This window comes from Camelus bactrianus, chromosome 5, assembly GCF_048773025.1.
Source record: "Camelus bactrianus isolate YW-2024 breed Bactrian camel chromosome 5, ASM4877302v1, whole genome shotgun sequence".
NCBI classification, from domain to species: Eukaryota; Metazoa; Chordata; class Mammalia; order Artiodactyla; family Camelidae; genus Camelus; species Camelus bactrianus.
The window spans coordinates 9,752,609-9,778,629 of NC_133543.1; the positions used below are offsets into that span (position 1 = coordinate 9,752,609).

General features: G+C 46.4%; 1 protein-coding gene across 6 annotated transcripts in view; it reads right to left on the reverse strand.

Annotated features, from left to right (window-relative positions):
- The window catches only part of OCA2 (OCA2 melanosomal transmembrane protein), a 278,029-nt gene extending 258,655 nt beyond the window's left edge, over positions 1 to 19,374 (reverse strand). For 2 of the 6 annotated variants that reach the window (XM_074363383.1, XM_074363382.1), the window contains exons 1-2: positions 19,215 to 19,372; positions 2,720 to 3,013 (exon numbers count right to left, since the gene is read on the reverse strand). In XM_074363383.1, the coding sequence (XP_074219484.1) occupies positions 2,720 to 2,967 (248 nt within the window). In that variant the 5' untranslated portion in view covers positions 2,968 to 3,013; positions 19,215 to 19,372. Of the gene's footprint in view, positions 1 to 2,719; positions 3,014 to 19,214 lie in introns of all 6 variants that reach the window. The other 4 variants (XM_074363384.1, XM_074363381.1, XM_074363380.1 and 1 more) reach the window with 4 other exon arrangements.
- Positions 19,375 to 26,021: the final 6,647 nt, after the last annotated feature.

Here is a 26,021-nt window from a genome sequence, read left to right on the forward strand (position 1 = left end):
GAGAGAGCCCAGAAATAAACCCACATTTACATGGGCAATTAATCTATGACAAAGGAGGCAAGACTATACAATGGAGAAAAGACAGTTCTTCCACAAGAGGTGCTGGGAAAACTGGACAGACCCTGCCCACTTGAACCTTGAGATGCTGCAGGCCCTGCTGACCACGTGTTCTCACCCCACCCATGAAAGAACCTGAGCTGAGGACCCAGCTAAGCCAGGCGCAGATTCATGACTCACAAAACTGTCAGAAAACAATTGTGTTGTTTTAAGATGTTAAATTGTGGAGTACTTTGTTACACGGCAGTAGATAACTAACACTCTCTTCCTTCCTGCTTCCTGTGTACCGATACCCTGATTTTAATAGTTCTAAGAAAACACTTACTAACCAGTTTGTACACAAGTGGTGTAACTGATCTGAGAAATTGCCTCTGGGCTCCTGTCAGCAAAAAGACAAGGCGGCACAACAGGCCACAAACCCTGGCCCACTTCCCTGCTGCTCAAAACTAGCAGCAGATAAACAGGTTGTAAGGAGACTGTTCTCACAGAGTTAAAAAGTATGAAATCCCAAATCATCTTTTCAGCACAAGGTAAAGTAATCTATTCTTGGCCTCTCATAGCATTCTTTAGTTTTACTCATTCTCTTCACAAACCTGTAATAGTTTAAAATTTTTAAATCCACTGATGTTACAGAGTTGGTGTTGTTGCCAACCTAATGGCTTCCATCTTCCTTCACCTGTTAGGTTTAAAAGATCTGCACATCTTATCACCCGTAAGAACACTTGTTCTTTTCACTTTCCACTTATCTTCATGAAACAAGAAGGACAAAATGTAAGGAATCCTTGAAGCAACCTTTAGACAGAGACGCTTTGGGGACCACCAGGTAACACCGCACCTGAGGGCCCAGGAGCTGCATGTCATCTCATGAGCTCAGCTAAGTGCACCTGTGGGGTGGCACTATGTCCTCCACACTTGCAGACACTCACACAGAGCTGGTCCTTTTCCTAGGTGCTGTTGACTGAAATAAAATGCACAACTGAAAAGCTGAGAGCTATGTTTTATTCGGCATACATTTCTGAGGACTTAAGCCCCAGATGACAGCCTCTCAGATCGCTCTAAAAGACTGTTCCAAAGTGGCAAGGTAAAAGCCAAGATATATGAGTTTTTGCAGCAAAGATCAGGTCGCCAGAGCACCAAAAGGTTACTGTTAATTAAAGAAAACCAGATACCTCAAGTTAAGGAATTTAGTGCTTTTCTATGCATAGGAAGGTGCAAAGGTCTGGGCTCACTGAAATCGCTCCTTCGATGGGCACCCAGCTGTCTAGGGCCAGCGTCCTGTTCTTTCCCATCCTGAGTTCCCTCAGGGGGCACCGCTAGGGTGGCTGCAGAGGCCGGGCTGCCTGCTTGTCTGCATTCTGAGTTCCCTCTGCTCACTGTCAGGGGGTGGTGGGAGTGGCTGATGGCTTGATGGCCACAGCATCCTTTATTTTACTGACATGGCTGGCAGTATTTTTCATTCACACTGTCCACACTGCAGGACTAACCACGGCTACTCTGAAGGGGCTGTTGTAAGCTGCCTCTGGCCGTGTGCTGGTTGCTCTTTCTCCCTCTCCTGGCAGTTCACCAGGGGGAGGTGTGTCTCAAGAGTGCTCACCTCTGCAGCCCTGGGTCCTCACCGGCCTCATCTGCGGTGGGGTCCCCTTCCACAGCCATTGCCTCTTGGCTGCATCAACTCTCAGCGCCGCACCCCTGAGGGCTGGGCCTTTGCCCTGCTGAGATTTCCAGGTTAGCTCCCCAGGCCCTGTACCTACTTTCTATTCTGCTCTTGGGGAAGGTGAAAACTTCTGGGCTCTGTCCTCACAATATGGGGACACAGAGGGATAAGCAAGCTGCACAAAAGGCCTTCTCTTGCCCCCCAGCTTTCCTGCCATCCTCAGACGACTGCTGGTGCAGCCCAGCTGCCTCCCCAGCCCCCAGTGTGCCCCACCGCCTCCCCTCGACTCTGCCCAGAGTCAGGACCTCCCACCCATAAATCGCATGGTGGGTGTCCTCAGGTCACCTCTGGTGCACTGAAGGAGTAAGTAAGGAGAAAGAACTTGGAAAATACTTCCTCTCCTGATTTTCCAGACTCTCATCTCACTGCAAAGTCTTTTTCTGGAATTCAGAATCCCATTAGCCTTGCATCCTTTTAGGACTGGGTACTCAGTATGCCCTACACGGGCACCACAGACACCTACTCATAGGACGCTGCTTTTATACGTATTTGCTCTCTTCACGTCGGTAAATACTTAAATGTTTATCAAAGTTTTCTTTTTCAAGTAAATCCAGAATTTTTTGATATGAAAAACAACATTCAGTTGATTCACTTAATATATTTATAGGAATAAAACATGTTCAAATATATATAAATATGCTTCAAAGCTTCATGTAATACTTTTAATGCCTTAAATAATACACTAAATGCCAAGCCTTCGTGTCAAAAATTTGCTTTTCTGTTTTTTAATATCTTTCGGATTTACCTTAGCCACATTTTAGAAAATAGCATTCATTCAAAATAGGCCAGGAAATTGATCTAACGCTGGAAAGATTCACCCATAACATCTAAAAGTTTTTCCCACCAAAAAACCTGGGGGAACTATGCTCACGGAAAGCCAAAATCGGTGAACTATTGTGGGAAAATGTGGAAATCCACACCTCCAAGATAAAATGGTTTCAAACTTACCTCTGCTCCGTGAGGAACGAGCCCAAATCCGGGTCCACGGCAGCCCAGCAGCTCCGCCCGGCTGCCCCCCAGGGGTGGGGGCCCAGGGGGTCTGCCTGGCGGACTCCCCGCTGTGGCCTGCGGTTGCTGGTGTCGGGCCCCACCAGCCCCGGCCCGCCCCGGCCAGCACTCGCGGGGGCAGACGTCTGATGTATCTCCATCTCCAGCACGCCGGAGGCCAGCTGGCCGTCTTTACTCTCTAGACGCATGCTTCTGCTGGCCCTCTTCTCACTAGGGTCAGCCAGGGAGAAACCACTGTTGATAAAAAGCAAACTGGGAATATCATTTGCACCTTGAGGGATTCATACTCCTGAATGGTACAGCAGAAACACCTCTTACACCGAGGCCCTTCCTGTGTTTCAGCCTTCTAACATCATAGGGAAAACCGTGGCTACGCATCTCTAAGGGTGTGTTTTAGCACATTTCACACCAGCAGTGACCTAACTACTCAACAACACAGTATTAAGCAAATTGTGACATATACACAGTAGGAAACACTATGCAAACATGAAACATGCTCTCTAGAGACATACTGATATTAGGAACCACTTAAAACATGATAAACACCATTGATACACTAGGATATATTTCTTGAAATAAATATGCACCTAGTATATACATAGAATAGAAAACCGAAAAACACAGCCTCCAAATCATGGCTGTCTCTGGGTGGCGGAGTTACAGATGACTGGGGCATTCTCCTTTGTCTTTGTCTCTGTCTCTGATTAATGATTTTTGTATCTAGTAAACAAGTACCTTTGCAGTGAGAAAATAATAATACCTATTATAAATATGAGAAAAATGACTACACTTGCAAGGCTATGGTGTTCTACTTTGGGGATTATGTCTCCACCCACTGCCACTTACTTGTGCGCAGCTGGCAGCATCCCACAACCCCACAGTGACCAGCAGCAACGGTTTGCTATCAAGAGTTGCTATGAAGCCCAAATCATCGTGAGCTAATTTTGAGAAGGATTTGCAGCATTGAGAAGCAATGTACGTGTCTGTGGGGTGGAAGGAGTGTAGTTCGTGGTCCACCATTCCTCGCCACTCAGTTCACAGAGACTCGCAATGCCCCGTGATCACAGATTCTGGACGACATGTAGGAGTTCCAAGCAAGCGCAAGGTAAGTGTGTTATGTCTACAACTGAGTGAGTGGTGGCGCTGACAGCCCAAGAGACCACAGTTTCTGGTGGAATCACAGTTTACTTCAAATTTGGAAAGGCAACAGCTTTTGAAGAAAACACAGATGTGACCAAGGAAGTCTTAGTATTTCCTTATTACTGTGATTTCCCTGCTTTAACCCACTCCTTCTGTTGAAAAGGTAACTTAATGACTTACTCATCAGTAAGCAGAAGACAGAAAGGGCCGATAGAATGTGCTTGTATCAAAAGGTGAAATAAAAATATTATCGAGTTAGTTTTCACGCAGTGTGTCCGTTGTCTGGTAGGAACAAAATCCATATGCACATCTGAGCTACAAAATACAAATTGTGTGATATCTATGATTCCACCTACAAGTTAAATGCTCTCATTTTGCAGTTTAAACTGATGTTGCGAAGCATAAAGATGAACAATAAAATATATGATAATAATTTAAATTTTTCTTTACTTAGAAAAATAATATTGATTAAATATATTGTAATAATCTTTAATGAAAAAGAATATGAAAACGAATATATGTATATATATGGATGACTGGGAACTGGGACATTATGCTGTACACCAGAAATTGACACATTGTAATTGACTATACTTCAATAAAGTAATAATAATAATAATTATAACAATATTGAACAGCAACTTAAAACACCATGACAAAACACGAGAGACTGTGGGGAAAAGGAAAACTTATATTTTAGTACTGTTCACAGCATTTTTTTCCTGCATTTTGAACAAGGGGCCCCCCATTTTCATTTTCCATTGGGTTACACTAATTTTGCACTAGGGTCCCCCTCTCCCCCCTTCAGTGAGTTTACAGAGGTCTCCTCTTAGCTCTCCACTGTCATCAATTCCCCTCCCTAAAGCGCTCCAGCTGCTTTAGGGCTTGGCATTGGAATACACCACCCACCCCTTAGTACTCTGATGGCTGTCTTCCTGGCCATGTCCCATCATTCTCTGCAGAGCCAAGCCCTAGTCTGTGGTGTCTGTCTCTCTGTCTGTCTCTGTCTGTCTCTCTCCCCCTCCCTCCACTACTATACCTGTCATTCTTTGGCTTCAGCATCTACACCCTGGGCCCTCAGTTATGTGAGTGTCGCACAGGCAGGAAGCTGACCTGCTCCCACGTCAGCCACCACCACCACATCCTCACTCCCCTTTCCCAGGTGAGACTCTGTGGTCCAGCAGACACTCTCCTTTTACTTGCCTCCTCTTGCATTCTGTCAAGGTCACCTGATACATGAGTTCTCTATTGCTGCATAACAAATTATCACAAAATCAATAGCTTAACACAACACACATTTATAACCCAGAGCGTCAGTGGGTCAGGGCCACTGGGGCAGGCTTAACTGAGTCTTCTGCCAGGGCTGGGAAAGAATCCACTTCCAAGATCACTCGGTGTTGGCAGAATTCACTTCCTGGTGGCTGCAGGACTGAGGGCCAGCTTCCCGTCAGCTGTCGGCTGGAGGCCACCCTCACTTCCCACAGGCTTCCTGCAGCCCCTGCTTATGTGGGCCCCCATATGTCTGCTCACTTTATCAAGCAACAGTGAGCATCTCAGTGAGAGACAATCAGCAAGGAAGAGCTTCATAGACTGTAACACAGTCACAGTGTAACATCCTGTCCATCACCTTTGCCATCTTCTATCGGTTGGAAGCATCCTCACCCAAGGACAGGGGATCATCACAGAAAAGCATGAACACCAGGCAGTAGGGATCACGGGCACCCCCTGGAGTCTATCTGCTGCCTGTGGCAAGACCCCAAGCCTGGCTTGCCCCTTAAGTGGCTGGATGTGGCCATGCAGAACCCTGGGTGCTGCTCACGGTCTCACCTTGCCTCCACATTTGGGTTCCCAGGGGGCCCCAGCACCGCCCAGAAATCCTACTGCATCTCCCAAGACAATTTTCATTCATGCTCTCCTCCACCTCCTTTATATATCTTCCCTCCTTTTCTCTTTTTAATTAATTTTTTAAGCTTTTTTTTTCCCTTTAAGGGAGGTACTAAGGATTGAACCCAGGACCTTGTGCATGCTAAGCATGTGCTCTACCACTGACCTATTTCCTTCCCACTCCTTTCCCTCCTTTTCTATCTCACCCACTGACTTTGCCTCTTCCCTCCTTCACTGATGGAATCAGCCAGGGTCCCAGAAGGAAATGGAAGCTGCTCTGAGTACATAATCAAACAAACATGTGACATGGGAGGTGGACGTGCTGAGAAGCTTACTAGTGGCCGGAGACTAGCAGCAGCAGGAAACCTCGACCCACCGGGAAGAAGGTGAGTGCAGAAACCATGGTGGGCCTTTCTGAGAGAGGCTGGGGCCCCAGAAGAGATGCTCCGTAAAGCAGGGTAAAACAGCGCCAAGCACTGGCCTCTTCCTTCCTCAGTCCCCAGGCAGAGACGCCTGCCGGCCAAACTCAGCAGGAAGCTTCTGACCCAGGAGCCAGAGCCGGACCCAGACACTGAGATTCAGAGCAGAGGGCAGCGAGGGCAAGGAATGTCTCCAAGGGCAAAAAGTCCCAGGACTGGCACACGGACAAAATGAGGCCATGAGGATACAGTGCCCAGCCTCCCAAGGACATGCCTGCCTGCAGCCCTGGGGCACACTGGAGTCCGCCCACTGTCACCTGCTCAGACTGCTTTGTTACAGTTCCGCTCCTGTCCTGAATCCTGTAGGCCAGCACACAAACATATTATCACCACTAAAAAGATACATCTCAGGACCTGTGCTCCCAGCAACATAGCGTAGTACAATGAAAAAACCTAACATTTTATATAAAATAACTGTGAGATGACTCTGAAAGGCAGGCAGAAGGCAAACAAGTTAGGGACCCAAGAAATGACACAGCAGGGAGGTCCTTGGGTGTTTATGATGTCTCACGTCTCACCCAGACGCGGAGCTGAAGAAGTGAGCAATCTGGAAACACCGAAAGACGCAGACCAAAAATGCCCCCCAGGAAAAGTCTGCCCTCTCTAGCCAGAGGAACAGGAGTGCGGCAGCCTAGCGGGATAGAAAGCTTTTGGATGGTAACTAGTCTACTGCAGCCAAACGGCGCAGACCCACATCCACCCAGACAGCAAAGGCCAGGTGGTGAGCCTAGACCCCACCTTCATCAGGCTGTAATAAGGGGCCCAGTCCCCCATCCCCACTCGGGTGGTGTCAGAGAAAGTGGACAGGGAGCTGGGACATTCATCTCTGCTGGGTGCTAGGGCCCCCTCCTTCCTATGCATGTTCCCCCCATGTAGGTGGAGACCGCAAGTGGGAAACCTGAACCTCATCCCTACCCTGCAGTAAGAGAGACCCCTTGCCCTGCTTGCTGAGATGTCAGAGGAGAATCAGAACTTTCACCACTGTGCAGCAGTAGTGAGGCCACCACCCAACTGTGTCCCTAGAGGCCACACGAGGAGCCGTAGTGAGGTCCCCCAGCTCCCCAATCCCTCCCAGCCAGGGTGGTATGAGCAGAGGCCCAGTAGGAAGCCAGAGCTCCCACACCTCCACCCAGAAGTAAGAAGCCCTTCCCTACCTTGATATCAACTGAGGTCAAGTGGGGAACTTGGATTTCTGATCCCGCCTGACAGCAATGAGGCAGGAAACAGTCCCATCTGCTGGAGTGGTGTCAGAGGAAACCAGCTAAAAAGAAAGCTTAAATAGGAATTAGAGCCTCATAAGACTTGAAATGCGCAAGTTTCAGTCAAAATTACCTGTCACAGTGATAACCAAGAAAAATCTCAACTTGAAAAAAAGGAGATGACAACACAAAATGACACAGATGCTAAAATTATCTGACAAAGATTTTTAAGGCACCTGAAAAATGAAAATGCTTGAACAAGTAATAACAAGTGAAACAAATAAAAAAAGTAGAAAGTCTTAGTGAAGAAATAGAAAGCCTCAGCAAAGAAGAGCCAAATGGAACTGAAAAACACACTAGTAAAATTAAAAATTCAATAGATGAGCTCAACGGTAAATGGAGGAAACAGAGAAAAGAATCAACAAATTGGAAGATAGAACAATTGAAATTACCTAACACGAACAACAGAGAAAAAAATTAACAGACCCTCAGGGACCTGTGGGGCTATAATAAAAGGTATAATGTTCATATAATAAGAATCCCATAAGGGGATTGAATAAGAATAAGAAAATAAGAAAAATTGTGCTGAACACTGGAATTTGACACAACATTGTAAAATGATTATAAATCAATTAAAAAAAAAAAAGAATCCTAAGAGTAGAAGAGGAATATTATATAGCTGAAAAAGTATTTGAAGAACTAATGTCTGAAAACTCCCAAAACTTGACAAAAACGTATACCTACAGATCAAAGAAGTTTAGTGAACCCTAAAGAAGATAAACACAAAGAAATCTACGCCAAGGTATACTGTAGTCAAACTTTTGAAAACTGAAGACAAAGAAAAAAATCTTAAAACCAGCAAGAGAAGAATGACGATGTACCTATAAGGGAAAAAAACTTCAAATGACAGAAACCATGGAGGCCAGAAGTAGCACCACATTTTTCAAGTAACGGAAGGAAAGAACTGTCAACCCAGAATCCTCTATCTAGTGAAAATATCCTTCAGGAATGTAGGGGAAATCAACACATTCTTAGATAAAAGAAAACTAAGAGATAAAGCTGTCCCAATTTGCAGATATGATTTCCTATATAAAAAAGTACCAAAAAAAAAACAAAAAACCTCATAGAACTAATAAGTGAGTTCAGGTCATAGAATACAAGATAAATATTTCAAAATCTAATACTTCCATATACTATCAGTGAACATACTGACATCAAAATTAAAAACACAATACCATTTGCAATTACTAAAAAGTTAGGTATACATCTAATAAAACATATACTGACTCACATCCTGGAAACTATGCGATGCTGATGAAAAATCAAAGAAGATCTAAATAAATGGAGAGATAAATCAAGTTCATGGATTGGATGACTGAACACAGACAAGATGTTAATGTTCCCAAAATTGATAGACAGATTTAATGCAATGTCTATCAAAATTCCAGCAAGACTTTTTGCAGATATAAACAATATTATTCTAAAATTTATATGGAAAAGCAAATGATTGAGAATAACTAAAACAGTCTGGAAAAAGAAGATTAAAATGGGAGAAAACAATCTATTCGATTGCCAGTTTTACTCCACAGCTACAGTAACAAAGAGTTTATGGTGTGGGCAGAGACATACACACATGGATCAATGCAACAGAACAGAGGACCCAGAAATAGGCTCACACCAATGTGCCCAATGGATTTTGACAAAGGTGCAAAAGCAATTCAATGCAAGAAATAGAGCCTGTTCAACAAACAATGTTTGAAAAATTGGACATTCACAAGCAAAGAAGGAAGGAAGGGAAGGAGGGAGGGAAGAAGAAAGGAGGGAGGAAGGAAGGAAGGAACTTTAGCTTTATCTTACATCCTATATGAAAGTTAATCCAAAATGGATCACAGACTTAAATGTAAAATGTAAAACTATAAGCTACAGAAGTAAACAAAGAAAAAAATCTTCATGATCTAGGACTTGGCAAAGAGCCTTAAACTTGATACCAAAAGCACAATCCATAAAAAATAAACACCTAATAAATTGAAATTCACCAAAAATTAAAAATGTTTGCCCTCTGAAAACTTGTTAGGAGGATGAAAAGATAAACTACAGGCTGGGAGAAAATGTTTGCCAATCACATATCCAGAAAGGGACATTCACATTATAGGAGTCTCAGAAGGAACATAGAGAAAGAAAGGGATAGAAAATGTATTTGATGAAAACAATGGATGAAAACTTTCCAAATATAAGGAAGGAGACAGATATCCATGTACTGGAAGCAGAGAGTCCCAAACAAGATGAACCCAAAGAGAGCCACACCAAAATACACCATAACTAAAATGGCAAAAGTTAAAGACAGAGAATTTTAAAAGCAGCAAGAGGAAAAAAATCGAGTCACATACAAAGGAACCACCATAAGGCTATCAGCTGATTTTTCTGCAGAAAACTTGCAGGCCACAAAGTAGTGGCATGACAAGTTTAAAGTGCTGAAAAGGAAAAGCCTACAATCTAGGATACTCTACCCAGCAAGGTTATTGCTCAGAACTGAAGGAGAGATAAAGAGCTTTACAAAAAAAAAGAATTTTTCAGACAAGCAAAAACTAAGAGTTCATCAATATTAAACTGACTGCAAAGAAAGAGTTAAAGGGTCTTCTCTAAGTGGAAAAGAAAAGGCTACAATAAGAAGTAAGAATTTATAGGAAAGGAAAAATCTCACTAGTATGAGCAAATATATGGTAAAGGCTGTGGATCAACCACTTAAATAAGCTAGTATGAAGATTACAAGACAAAAATTATAAAATCATAATAACTGAAAACTTCCCCAACTTGGGAAAGGAAACAGTCACTCAAGCCCAGGAAGCACAGAGTTCCACACAGGATCAACCCAAAGAGGAACACACCAAGGCACACAGTAATCAAATTGACAAAAATTAAAGATAAGGAGAAAATATTAAAATTAGCAAGAGAAAAGCAACAGATAACACACAAGGGAACTCCCATCAGGTTATCAGCTGATTTTTCAGCAGAAACTCTACAGGCCAGAAGGGAGTGACGTGATATATTTAAAGTGATAAAAGGAAAAAACTTACAACCAAGAATGCTCCATCCAGCAAGGCTCTCGTTCAGATTTGATGGAGAAATCAAAACCTTCACAGATAAATAAAAGCTAAAAGAATTCAACACCACCAAACCAGCTTTACAACAAATGTTAAAGGAACTTCTCTAGACATCAAACCATAAGAAAAGAGAACAAAAAGAAGAACGAGAGAAAAAAAAAAAAAAAGACCTACAAAAGATTGCTTTGGTAATTCAGGGTCTTTTATGGTTTCATATAAATTTTGGAATTGTTTGTTCTAAAAAAATTATAAAATCAACTATAATTACACAAAAACAGTTGAGGGGTAAACATGAAGATGTAAATTATAACATCAAAAACGCAAAACATGGAGGAGAGGAGTAAAAAAGTAGATCTTTTAGAATGCATTTGAACTTAAGTGATTATCAGTTTACAGTAAGTAGATATAGTTATAGGTCAACATACATGAACCCCATGGTAACCACAAATCAAAAACCTGCAATAGATACACAAAAACTAGAAAGAAAATACAAGCATACCACTAAAGAAAATCACCACACCATAAGGGTAGAAACTAAAAAAGGAAAAACAGAGAACTATGAAAACAACCAGAAAACAAGTAACAAAATGGTAATAAGTACATACCTGCCAATAATAACTTAAAATTTCCATAGACTAAATACTCCAATCAAAATAAAAGATATAGGGTGGTTAATTCAATTTTTTTAAAGATCCATCTATATGCTGCCTACAAGAGACTCACTTCAGAGCTAAAGACACACAGATTGAAAGTGATGAGATGAAAAAAGATTCTATCCAAAAGGAAATGAAAAGAAACCTGGGGTAGCAATATTCATATCAGAGTATTTAAGACTTTAAAAACAAAGTCTATAACAAAAGACATGAGAGTATATAATGGTAAAGGGATCCATACAAGAAGAGGATATAACATTCCTTAACATATATGCACCTAATAAAGGAGCACCTAAATATATAAAGCAAATACTAACAGATGTAAAGAAGAAATTGATCATAATACAAAATAGTAGGAGAGTTTACCACCCCTCCTACATCAGTGGACAAAACATCTAGACAGAAATCAATATGGAAACAGTGGTCTCAGATGACATTAGACCAGCTGAATTTATAGATGGATATCTAAAGGACATTCTATCCAAAAATACACATTCTTTTCAAGTGCACAAGGAATGTTCTCCAGGATAGCTCACATGGTAGGCCACAAACAAGACTCAACACATTTAAGAGGACAGAAATTATATCAAGCATTTTTTCTGACCACAACAGTATGAAACTGGAAAGCAAATATAGGAAGAAAAATGGGAAAAATAGATGAGCTATCAGAAATAGAAAGCAGGAAAATAATTCCATTTAAAATCTAATCAAAAGAACAAAATACTTAGGAATAAACTTGACCAAGGAGGTGGAGGACCTATATGCTGAAAACTATGAAATACCGATGAGAGTGACTGAAGATGATACAAATAATTGAAAAGATAGCCCATGTTCACGGATTGGAAGAATTAATATCGTTTACACAGACATACTACCTAAAACAATCTAGATTTCATGCAATCCCTATCAAAATATCCATCACATTTTTCATAGAACTAGAACAATCTTAACATTTATATGGAACCATAAAAGACCCCAAGTAGCCAAAGCAATCTTGAGGAAAAAGAACAAAGCTGGAGGTATCACACTGCCTGACTTCACACTATACTACAAAGCTATAGTAATTAAAACATTATGGTACTGGTACATAAACAGACACATAGGACCAATGTTCAATTAATCTATGACCAAGGAGGGAAGAATATACAATGGAGAAAAGACAGTCTCTTCAATGACTGGTGCTGGGAAAACTAGACAACTACATGTAAGAAGAATGAAATTAGAACATAGAAAATGTATATATACCACCATATATAAAAATAAACTCACTGGATTAAAGACCTACAAGTAAGACCTGAAACTATAAAACTTCTAAAAGAAAACATAGACAGCATGCTCTTTGACATCAGTCTTAGCAATTTTTTTTTTTTTTGGCTCCTCAGACAAGGGAAACAAAGGCAAAAATTAACAAATGGGACTACATCAAACTAATCAGCTTTTTGCACAGTGAAGGAATCTATCAACAAAACAAAAAGGAAACCTACTGAATGGAAGATATTTGCCAATGGTATGTCTTATAAGGGGTTAATGTCCAAATAATACAAAGAATTCATACAACTCAACATCAAAAATACAAACCACCTGATTTTAAAATGGGCAGAAGACCTGAACAGACATTTTTTTCCCGAGGAAAACATACATATGGCCAACAGGCACATGAAAAGATGCTCAACATCACTAATCATCAGGGAAATGTAAGTCAAAATCACAATGAGAGATCACCTCACACCTGTCAGAACGGCTATTATAAAAAAAAACAAGAAATAACAAGTGTTGGGGAGGATGTGGAGAAAGGGGACCTTGTATATTATTGGTCAGAATGTAAATCAGTGCAGCCACTATGAAAAACAGTATGGTGGGTCCTCAAAAAATTAAAAATAGAACTACCAGAAGACTCAGAATTTCCACCCCTAGATATATATCTGAAGAAAATGAAGACACTAATTTGAAAAAATATATGCACCCCAAAGTCAGTAGCAGTGTTGTATTTACAACAGTCAAAATATGGAAGAACCTAAGTGTCCATCAAGAGATGAATGGATAAAGAAGATGTGATATACATATATATATTCATATGTACATATAGAATCGAATATTACTCAGCCAATAAAAAGAATGATACACTACCATTTTCAACAACATGGATGATGACCTGGAGGGTATTATGCTCAGTGAGATAAGTCAGACAGAGAAAGACAAATACTGTATGTTTTTACTTATGTGGAGTCTAAAACAAATAAAACAAATGAATATAACAAAATAGAATTACAGATAAAGAGAACAAACTAGTGGTTTCCAGTGGGAAAAGGAATGGGGGAGGGGCGAGATGGGGGAAGGGGACTGAGAGGTACAAACTGTAAGTTATAAATAACTAAGACACAAGGATATAATTTACAGCACAGGGAATAGAGCCAATATTTCAGAATAATTTTATATATAAGACCTATAAAAATACCGAAGCACTATGTAGTACACATAAAACAAATAAAATATTGTAAGTCAACTATACTTCAATAAATAAAAGAAAGAAAAGAGAAAACGTTATTAATAACAATAAATGGCATTTGCTGGAAAAAAAAGAAAAGAAATGAGTGCTAGCAAAACATCAAGTTCTCTGCCTTAAATATATTTAATTTCTATTTGTCAATTATACCTTAATAAAGCTGGGGGAAAAAAGAAAGTGGGAAAAAAAACCCGTATGAGTGGTTAAACAACCTGTTATATCCATACCATGGAATCCTACTCAGCAATAAAATGGCACAAACTACTAATACATGCCACAACTTGTGTGAATGTACTTTCAGAGTGAAAAATTTAAAAAGCTAATCACAAAAGGTTTTATACTGTATGATTCTGTGTGTGTAGCATTCTTGAAATGACAAAATAACGGAAATGGGGAACAGATCAGCAGTTTCCCCCAGGGTTCAGTAGGGGGTGGGGGCAGAGGGAATGTGGGCGTGGCTAAAAGGGCATCGTGAGGGGGTCCCTGTGGTTTTGGGAATGTCCTGTATCTTGAATTTCCTGGCAGTGATGTACAATAGTTTTGCAAGAGGTTTGCCATTGGAGGAAACTGAATAAATTTATGCGCACAGAGGATCTCCTGTTACAACTGCACATAAATCTACAATTACCTCAAAATTAAAAATTTAATCTCCGTGTCTTCCCAGAGTCCTTCAGCCATCACCCAGCTCCTTTACAGCACAACTTCTCCAGACTGCATTCACTTCTTTATTGAACCCACTTCACCTAAGCTTATTTCCCCCAAGTTGATGGAAAACAATCTTAGGGTCATGGGTAACCTCCATGCCCCGGCCCTTTCTGGAGTTCCCAGCAACCTTCCCTGCAGCACCCCCTTTTGGGGGATTATGGAGCCTCTGGTTCTTATTCGCCTTTGCTGACTCCCTCCCCGCTTCCCAATGTCCATTTTAGGCCCTCCCTCTCTAGATCTCAGTCTTAGGGCTTTAAACACCGGCCACTCTCTGAAGACATCTGACTCCTGACCCAACCTGCCCAGTGCCGGCCTCTCCCGGCCGCCTCTCCTGCAGCCCCACTCAGCACGGCCAGATGACCCTGCTCTTCTTGCTCAGCCCACTTCCTGGCCACCTTCTTGGGGTGACCGAGGGCTCCACTCACCCAGGGGCCCTTCCTTCCTCTTATCTTCCTCATCCCATTCTTCCAAACACATTCCAAATCCTCCTGCTCGCAACTGGTCATCACCTCCCATGCAGTGACCAGGACACCCCAGCCCACACAGCCTGTGTTCTGGGACCACCCCCAGCACGCCAGCCCCTGCTGAGCGTCCCTGGGACCCAGAGCCTCAGTCTGGCCTCGCCCAGCTGAGCCCCATGTGACTAACCTACCAGGCTGAGCTCAGGCTGGCACAGACCCCTACGGTCAGCAGGAGAGGGGCCATCCCTGGCACCCTGGGCGCAGCTGTCAGGATCAGGAGCCCTCCATCCAGCCAGGCTTCCAGGCCCCTCCTTCTAAGCAAGACTCACACCAAAATGACCAAGTTCCCACCAGTTTTTAGAATAAAATGGATGGTCGTGGCTGATGCTTCAGACCTAATGGAACGTCCCAGTCTTCACACCTGGCCTTACATACATCCATCTCCGCCGCCAGCTCTGCCGCCCTCCCCACCAGCCTGGTAGCCGCGCTCCCCACTGGCCTCGGGCCCCTCCCGCTGCTCAGTCTGTCCCAAGCCCTCCACTGCTGGCGCCTACCAACCCTGCTCCAGGCCGCGCTACCCAGGACGATTTGCCCAGGGTGGTTAAGGGCTCACTGGGACGACAGCACGGGGTGCAAGGGTGGCCGGGGGACAGTGCACAAGGGCGGGGCACTGGTCGCCCCCTGCTCAGGAAACAGAGTTCTGCCTCTGCGCCCTCCCCACCTGGCCCAGCAGCTGCTGTTGGCTGCGCTGGGCCTGAGGGGAGGACTCCACAGTGGAGGTGTTAGGAAAGGGGGATCAACAAAGCTGTGCTCCCCATGCTCCAGCCGGGCCTGGACACCCGCAGCCCTGGCCGGGGGCTCGTGGGCATGGTAGGGTTTCTGAGCATTTACGGATCAGAGACCAGGTCTGGTACATCTGAACTGGCGGAGGCCTGAGAAGCAGAAGGGCGAGAGGTCCTGGGAGCCTGGCCTCGGTGGCCCTCAGCCCAGCAAATCTGCACCTAATCAAGTTATCTCCTTGGCGCGCTGCACCTGTGGGGCTGCTGTTCCGGCCGTCCTGCAAACACAGTGCCCTCTCCTGCACACGTGTGCCAAGTACATGAGGCGAATTACTGAGTGCCATGCCAGCCTGGTGGTTATACAGCAGTGTGGACCTCAGCTGCAGCAATACATGTCATGTGGCAAACAGTGCCTTCGTAAATTTTAAGAACACTTTTCTCCAAGTTCTTCCATCATATGACATAACACAATAATGAAAAGAGAAGAAAGAAAAAAAGTATAAGGGCTGCTGTGAGAAGTTTATTATTAAAAAGAAATCACTCCACAGCCAATCCCTTCCTCCTGTGGACAACATCTACGTCCTGAGAAAACACCCCGGTCATGGAATGCTCCTCTCCACGAAACACAGTGTGCAGGAGAACTGCCCACGCGGCTGCGCCCGCTGCATTTGCTGCACTCCTTCCAGGTGCTGGGGCCGAGGGGAGGTGCCGGGGCTCGGCCTCCTCTGAGCCCGCCCTGCACACAGAGACAGCTGCTTCCCGGAGAGGGCAGCGCTGCGGGCTTTGCCTTCATCCCATCCCACTCCAGGCTGGGCCACAGACCTCGGAGTCTGATTCTTAATCCCTTCAGATGGGTCTTGCAATGAATGAACTTGGTTAAAAGCCTGTAGGATGTTCCACACAGAGTCGTTTGTGATCCCTTTATGAGATCTTTCTCCTTTTAAAGCGTGGGCGAAGACTGCCACCTGCCATCTCAGTAGAACAAAGGATGTTGTGGCCATCAAGCCATCAGCCACTGCAGCCGCCCCCAGTGTGCACCCCGAGGGGACTCAGGATGGGAAAGAACAAGACACTGGCCCTTGACAGCTAGGTACACATCAAAGGAAGGGTTTCAATGAGCCCAGACCTGGCATCTTCCCATATATAGAAAAGCGCTAAGTTCATTAACATGATGTCCAGGTTTCTTTAACAGTAATCTTTTTTAAAGCTTTTTTGGGGGGGGGGGTAGGTAATTAGGTTTATTTACTTTAATGGAAGTACTGGGGATTGAACCCAGGACCTCTGTATGCTAAGCACGTGCTCTACCACTGAGCTGTACCCTCCCCTCCTAATTAACAGTTGTCTTTTGATGTTCTGATTACCTGGTTTTTGTTGCAAAAACCCCTGTACATCCAGGCTCCTCCTCTGCCTTTTGGGACCAGTCCCTCAGAATGATCTGAGAGGCTGCATCCCCTGCCTAAGCCCTAAGTCCACCAAATAAAACCTAAATCTCAGCTCCAGGTGGAGCATTTTTCTTCCAGGCGACAGAACACTGGTCTTCCTCCGAGCCTGGAGCAGAGCAGGGCGGCCCGAAGAGTCGCCCTTCCGCTGCGGTGCCCAGGGTAGTTGGGATGGGAAGTTGGGATGGGCTTTGCCAGCCGGCTGCAGTCAGGACAGGGTGTCCCACGAGGCCCCCAGACTTGGAGCACGACCCCCGCCCCTTCGCCAGCCCCTGCTGCCTGCATTTAGGGCTGTCTCACTTATTTCTGTTGGCTCACTCATCCTGCTCCCCAAAAAGAGACCTGCGCTGGGGCCCAAGTCCTCTTGCCCCTGGGCGCTCAGGGGGTGCCGGTGCCCAGCACGCGGGCCACCTGCCCAGCCCAGCCACCGGCTGAGGAGCAAGGAAGTGCCTCAACGCCCCGCCCCGCCAGGCAGCACAACTGGAAACAAGGACAAAATCCAGAATCAAAACTCTGTAAAATCTAACCAGTGAGCAGCGAAGTTCTCACCCGTGGACAGGTGAGTCCCCAGGTCCCCTCTGCAGCGCAGACCACTGTGTCCAGCTGCCTTCTTGCCTCCCTGTGTCTTGAAGGCGCCAGAACAGCCCTGGAAGTCCTTAGGCCTGGCCCTTCAACCCCCAACTCTCCCCCACCCCTGGGCCCTGTGATCATTCCGCTGCACCCATCACAAACCCAGAGTGCTTCTGACATCTCCCTCTGACCCTGCAGACCCCTCACCTAGGAAGTGGCCCTCTTCCCTGGCTGTGCAGCCACCTCTCAGCCAGCAGGACTCAGCAGTGGCTTTCTCAAGCCCTCTAACTGCTCCCCACCACCTCACCACAGCCATCTTTCCAAAACGCACGTGACCACGTGGACTTAGGCGTAAGACCTTTCCCAGGTGCCCCAGGTGTGGACGGGCTGGGTCTCCAGCAGCAGCCAGGGCCTCCTCCCCTGCGCCCACGATTCCTGAGGTCCTAAGCCCTCAGCTAACCCCCAAGGGGGTTGTGGCTTCTCAAAAAACAAGAACGGTATCGGCATTTGCTTTTCATCAGTGTAATAAAACCTCAGGAACTTTGGTTCCTAAGCCTCTACGTTACACCTGATTTGAACAACTACACTCAAGTGTTTGTAACCACATTTGTACAAGCAGTTTTTGTGCAGTCCTTTACAGTTTACCTAGAGCTTTCACCACGGTTGTTTCTAAAGAGATTTAATCCTTATTAGCAATGATGTGAGAGTTGATATCCCCAGATGCAGTCAAGCTCCCAGGCCCCCTAAGCCCTGGCAAGCCTTGCCCCAGGGGCCTGCACAGCAGACGCCGTGCCCACCCAGGGATGGCAGTCCCCAGATGATTTCCGTTACAGTGGACTGCCCGTACTCAGGAGGGAGCAGCCGCCCACCTGCTCACAGCCTCCCGCTGGCTTTTCCTCTGCATCACTACACGTTGTAGTTATCACATCTCCCAAGTCAGTGCACAGCCAGCCACCTGGGGCGCTTCCCCAGCAGCCAGACCTGTGTGGTGGGAGCCCTGGGTACCCACCCTGGTAAACATAAGCGCGTCCACACCCAGGGACGCCTGTGCTTAACATCCTTGTTAAGGAAAGAGCTGGCGGCATTAAATCCATCTATCCCACTGTGTGTGGCCAGAGTGCAGGGAAGCAGCGCGGAGGGATTTAAGGTTTTGGCCCTGGCGCATTCCATTCCACAGGGACGCCTGACTGGTGCTCACGTGGATTAAGCCAGCGGCGGGAGCAGATGCCGCCGGGCAGTTCAGGCAGAACACTCACTGTCTGAATACTTCCAGATTCTCCTCCTCCTCCTCCCCTTGGCCCACCCGGGCTGCTGCGGGCGCCCTCTGTGCCGGGGAGCCTGCCTCCCGGGGAGCGGCTCCCCATTAAACCCTGAAAATGCCTGGCATGGTGGGGAGCCCGTGTGCTCGCACCAGCTCCTCAGCCTTGCACTTTGCCCATTTTCCCTCAGAGGAACTTTCCTTGCTTTTTTAAAGCAACGACTCGGCACCCTGCCCGCTCCCCACACTCGGTGAGCTCCTCACCTCCTCTCTCCCAGCGAAGCCTGGCTCTTCCTCCCGGGGTGAGTTTACCGTCGGGGCTGAGAGCGGCGAGGGGAGGGAGGCAGCGCCTGGAGCCGGGAGCGCGCTCCGCCGGCCGCCTGGCCACGCCGCCACGCCCCCGCAGGCGCCCCTCCCCCGACGTGGGCGGGGCCGGCCGGACTGGGAGGGGGCTCCTCACCCCCAGAGCCGCAGGTGCCAGTCAGGAAAGGCAGGCAGGAGACGCCCGGTCAGGGGCCAGAGCCCTCCCTGAGAGCCGGGGCAGCCTCTGCTGGCTGTGCGCGCGTCAAGCTCCGCTTGAGAGGAGCTAGCCAAGTACGTGCAACAGGCTTTTTTCCCTGTGAACAAGAATCGAGAAAATGCAAACCGAGTGAAGATTTTGCCTGCTTGTTCCTGTTCTGCGTTTTAAGAATTCTCTGCTAGAGCTGATAAACCGAACAGCGTTCCTCTTTTTAAAAAATATTTTTATTGAAATATAGTCAGTTTACAATGTTGTGTCAGTTTCTGGTGTACAGCACAATATTTTACTCATATAGGAACATACATATATTCTTTTTCATATTATTTTTCACCTTAAGTTGCTACAAGATACTGAATTTAGTTCCCTGTGCTGTACAGTATGAACTTGTTTTTGTTCCTCTTATTTTCTCGTTGCCTTGTTCTGCCTCCGGCCTAGGGCACTGGCCGAGGTGACACTCGTGGAAAGTACTATCTCATCACACACACAGACACACATACAGACACGTAGACTACACACAGACATGCCCACATACAGATGCACACATCACAAACACAGGCACAAAAACACACACAGACACACATGCACCACAGACACTAGAGACACACAGATGCAGAAACACATAGAAATATGAACAGGCACACAGAGGGACACATAACTAAACACACTCCAACATACAAGCATGCACAGATACACACAGACACAGACACACAGGTCCGCAGTGGACTGTGTAGCCCCGCCAGGCATTGCTCAGGGACTGGCAGGAAGTCCAAGACTCTTGGCTCGTTTACAGTGTAACAGGCAGAACCCAAAGAGGTGTCCTTATGGGAGGTTCCACTAGAGACCTCTCTGGGAGAACCGTTTATTCCTGGAGCCCCGCTGTGCTAGGTGGTTGGAGGCACAGACTTCATAACAAACATGTTGTACAGGACAGGGTGCGTTGGGGGCTGCCCAGGAGCAAGGACCAAGGACACAGGGCCACGGAGCCTCCCAGAGCATGACGGTGGCACCACCTCAGCACAGTTCCCGCGCTGGCATGCCAGCAGGAGAGCCCAAGCTTTCTAAGAGGAGGCCCAGTGCCACGTTTGATTCAGACTGTCACAGGGAGCCCGTGTGGACACCGAAAAACCCCACCCATGGGGAGTGGGGCCCCCACAGAGCCAGTGGCCACCCTGGAACAACAGCACATCTGTGCTCATCAATAGCCGAGTCGTCCTCCAGTGCCTCGAGGACACCGGTACAGGGCAGAAAGTGGCAAGGGGACCCCAAAGCATTAATGTACAGGTGTAATGGAGCAGGACCCTGGGGGGCCTTCCCAGCCAGACCCCTCCCCCATATCCTCTGCTGCAGCTCCTCTCTGAAGGACCCAGATAATAGCATCTCAGGTATATTTTTGAGTGTTTTAGATGTTAAAAACCAGCACCAAAGGGAAGAAATTAACTACTTGATGATCGAAAGCATATGGCCCCAGACCTTCTGGCGCCTGGGGGTTGATAGTGTTGACCCCCCCCCCCCCGTTATCTCAACATAAACCCCCGCTGCCTCCCTCATCTGGCCTTTAAATAGGCTTTGCTTAAACCTTCTGGGAATTCGGGGTTTTCTTGGGCGTGAGCCACCCCCGTCTTCCTTGCTCAGCCCTGCAATAAACCTTTCTCTGCTCCAAACTCCGATGTTTCCGTTTGGCTTCATGGTGTGTCTGACACAGGAATTTGCCTTTGGTGACATAGGCACTCAGGGCAGACAGAAGGTTCTAGGTTACAGAATGGCCTCCATACATTGGGAACCTTGGGGTGGGGGCTGACCTGTCTGCAGTAGGGTCATGACGCACCAGCAGGGCAATCGTGGCCACCACATGGCTCTCTGTGCTGAACACCCATGTCCCCAGTGGCCATGTGGTGACCCCACGTCCCTTGTGTAACTGCTAAATGTTTGTAGTGGGATATACCCTATACCTGCTCCAGAGATGGGCTTGTGTGGCCTGAATCATGGAGGAAATCTCATGCTGCAGGGAACTGGCATCCTCCGTGTCCAAACCCACATGGCAGTGAAGCCCCTCAGAGCAGGTCTCTGAGACCAAACCAAAAACTCTGCAGTGCTGGGTTGCCAGCACACCCTCTTGGCTGTTGAAGCCGGGCCCAATCTGGAACTGAGGGCTGGACACAGCAGCCGCCCTACGAGCCTGCAGCAGAAGTCAGGGTGGCCCCACTGTCCCAGAAGGGGGACAGGATTTCTTCAGTCAGAAGTGATTGAGGCCAGTCTCAGAAATGGCTTGGTGATTTGACCAAGATCTGACCACAGAGATGCACTTTTCCTGGGTGGCTCAGGAAATTCCAAAATACAGGCTCCCTGAAGGTTCTCAGCAAAGAGCAGCATCACTGGAATCAGACATGAAGGCCAAAGGTGGCTCTTTTGAAGTACACGGTACAGTTGACTCTGGAACTACACAGGTTTGAACTGTGTGGGTCCATTTACAAGTGGATTTTCAACTGTGCAGAGGGTGGGCAATCCTAACCACCGCACTGGTCAAGGGTCCACTGCACTTTCATGTATGAATTCCAGCATATCCATAATACAGTCCCTTAGCTTACATTGTATGAAGTGTGAGTGTGTGTACATGCCTGTTTTATGTGTTCGCAGGTGATCCAGCGAAGGTGCCAGTGGCCTCACATCCTCAACTGACAGGTGTGACTCATTGATTCCCATCCCAGCCCGCCACCCCCACTGCAGTGGAAAGCTGCCTGCAGCTTCTCTGTATGAACCCCACCCCCCCAGGGGTCCCTGTGCCTCCCGCTCGGCAGGCCTCTGCAGTCCCCAGACTTTGCCTGCTCTCACGGCACAGCCCATGTGGTCCTGCGCATCCGCTGGTGCCCACAGGTGGTTTGGCTCAGCCCAGCGTGTGCACTGACCCTTAGTAGATACAGGAGAGGAGGGGACGCTGGGGGCAGCTGGCCAGGGCAGCTTCCTTCTGCCTCTTCGCCAGGGTGGAGAGTAACCTCAGGAAGAGGAAAAGTCAAATGCAGACTCACACGGGTCTTTAGCTACTGCTGTAACAAGCCACTCCAAGTTTAGTAACAAGAATAGTGACCAGTTGTCATGCCCGTAGATTCTGTGGGTCTGGAATTCAAACCTGCAGAGTGTAAACAGCTCATCTCTGCCCCCAAGACAGTCAGAATGGGACCAAAGCAGGAAGCAACTTGAATCTGGGGGCTGGAGCATCAGGAGGGGCGCTGGCTTACCTTTGGGGGGGCGGGGGTCCTGCTGCCTCCCACCTAGTCTCTGCCCCTGACTCCTGGGCTTCCTCCCAGCATGGCAGCTGGGGCCCAAGAGCCAGGAAGTGGAAGCCACCAGTTCCAGGAGACCTGACCCAGGACTGGCAGGGGTCACCTCTGCCATTTTCCATTAACCTAATGGTCACAGAGGCCAGGTCCAAGTGGAAGGGCACAGCCTCCAGTTCTTAGTGGGAGGAATGTCACAAAACATTAGAGTCATGCTTTAAATTGCCATAGACTGCCCTTTAGCCAAGGATGCAGCAACTGAACAATGAAGGCTTGATGCAAGTGATGGGAGGAATTCTGGGCTTAAATGCTACACTTTGAAGGCATTTTAAAATGTAACAGGCTGTGGAGCAGCAGAAACTCTCATTCATTGCTGGTGGGGATGCAAAACCAGGCAGCCACTTTGGAAGACAATTTGGCAATTTCTTACAAAGTGAAATAAACCCTTACCATGTATCACTCAGCAGTTGTGCTCCCTGGCATTTATCCACAGGCTTTCAAAACACATTCACACAAAAACCTGTGCATGAATGTTTATGGCAGCTTTTATTCATAATGGCCAAAACTTGGAAGCAACTCAGATGTCCTTCTATAGGTGAATGGATAAACTTGTGGTACACCCAGACAATGGAATCTTTTTCCGTACTAATAAGAAATAAGCCATCAAACCGTGGAAAGACAGGGAGGAAACTTAAATATATACCACTAAGACAAAGAAGCCAATCTGAAAAGGCTACGAACTGTGATTTCAACTATATGAAGTTCTGGAAAAGACAAAACTCTGAAGATAATAAAACTGTAAGAGGTTGAGGGGAGGGAGGGATGAATAAACACAGCAGAGGACCTCTAGGGCAGTGACACTATTCTGTGTGATAAATACACTTCATTATATATTTGTGTAAACCGACAGAATGCAACACCACCAGGAGTGAGCCCTAATGTGAACTGCAGACTTGGGGTGATAGCGGTGAGTCAAGGTAGGCTCATTAATTGTAACAGACGTACTGCTCCAGTGGGGAGGCTGATAGTGGGGGAGGCTATGTGTGCGGGAGTTAGGGGTGTATGAATTCTCTGTACCTTCTGCTCAATTTTGCTGTGAATCTAAAATTGCTGTAATAGTCCACTTTTTAAAAAATGTATGAATGAAAAATATTGGCTGCTGTATCAATGAACAAAGGATGCTGTAGCCATCAGGTCACCCCCGAACGTGAGCAGAGGGAACTCGAGATACAGACAAGCAGGCAGCCCAGCTCTGCTGCCACCCACAATGGTGCACCCAGAGGGAACTCGGGATGGGAAAATGATACTGGCCCTAGACAGCTAAGGTGCACATCAAAGGAGTGATTTCAATGAACCTAGACTTTTGCACCTTCCCATACATAGAAAAGTGCTAAATTCATTAACCTGAGATGTCCGGTTTTCTTTAATTTACAGTAATCTTTTGATGTGCCGCCTACCTGCTCTTTGCTGCAAAACCTCCTGTGTCCGGGCTCCTCCCCTGCCTCCATGGACCCGTCTCAGAGCTGAGAGACTGTATCCTGGGCTGTGTCCTCTGCAGTCCACAAATTGCAATAGCCAGCAACCCTCTGTATCCACAGGTTCCACATCATGGATTCAACCAAACTTGGATCAAAAATATTCAGGGAAAATATTCCAGGAAGTTCCCCAAACTTGAATTTGGTGACAACCATTTACATGGTATTTGCATTGTATTTACATCTATTTACTTAGTATTTATGGGGTATTAGGTATTGTAAGTAATCCAGAAATGATTTAAAGTATATGGGAGGATCAGGGGAGGGTATAGCTCAAGTGGTAGAGTGTGTGCTTAGCATGCATGAGGTCCTAGGTTCAAGCCCCAGTACCTCTTCTAAAAAATAAGTAAACCTAATTACCTTCCCCCAGCCCCCAAATTTTAAAAAACTAAATAAATAAAGTATATGGGAGGATGTGTGTAGGTTATATGCAAACACTACCCTATTTTACATAAGGGACTTGAGCGTCCACATATTTTGGTATCCTCGGGGGTCCTAGAACCAGTCCCCTGTACATACCAAGGGACAATCATTTATTGTTTTGACTGAAAAAAATCAAGAAAATTTGGCCTTGTGCAGATATGTAGCCAGACTACAAGGAGGACTTCGTAGACCCGCTAAAGGGACCAGACTTTGGGCACATTGTTGTAGAGGTGAAGCACACTGGCCAGCCGCTGGTTCTGAGGGGGGAGGTGGCGTGCAGTTTAAGTGGCAGGCCACACCCGTCCTCACTTGCTCTCCTGCACTGGGTCGTCAGAAGGGCATGTGAAGCAGAATCCTGCCCCACCTACAGTCCTGAGCCACTCAGCCAACACTGAGCAACAGGGATGCATGAGAGAAATCAACACTTCTTGTGTGCCAATTCTGGGGCTCATTTGTTACGCAGCCAAAGCTGACTGACCACAAAAAGGACAATGATTTAAAAAACACCTCTCAACTTATGGAAATTTTGAGAAGTTGAAAAAAAAGGGCTGATCTGGGCATTCACCAATTTGGTCATGAGAAATTTGCCAGGAAAAAATTTCTCTTTGGACCTTCTAATGCAAAGCATTGAATCCCCAAGGAAAGAAACAGTCTCCCAACATTAACGACCTAACTTTCGTCTCCATCTGGTACTGTTTACCTGAGTTCTAGTGCACTGGGTCTGTTGGCCAATTTCTCTGCTAGTCTCAGTCCTCCCCTGGGCAGAGCCTACCACACACAGAGCTCTGGAACTAGCAGCTCAAATCCTGTCCTACAGCCGGCTGGACCAGAAACACTCCCCTGCCACCAGGCCAATGGGACAAGAACCAAGATGGCAAAGGCAGGCAGGGTGGAGGACAGGGGAGGACCCTGAAGGCTCCTGGTGCCTGGATCCTGACCCATGTCTCCCCTGAACCTTCCCAGTCTCTGATGACCACTCCCTGTGTCACTGGGGTGAATTTGGTATTTGTAACCAAAAAAGTCCATCTAGACTGGAATGGCTTTAACTGAAGCTGTATCCAACAATACTTCATTTTTTGGTGGTGGTACAGCCTCGGGGGCTAGTCTAACCAGGTAAGAAAGGTCAGCTTACAACCTTGTGACAGATGTTTTATTTATAGGGAATTAAAATTTCGGCATATACATAACACAAACATTATATACTACTTTCCATGATAGAAGTTATGATACAGCTCACAGAAAGGCCTCGATTCAAGTTATAGACCGCGTGTGCTAAATGTGCACCTGGGGAGAAGAGGGAGTCCGAGGGGCCTTTCCTTTG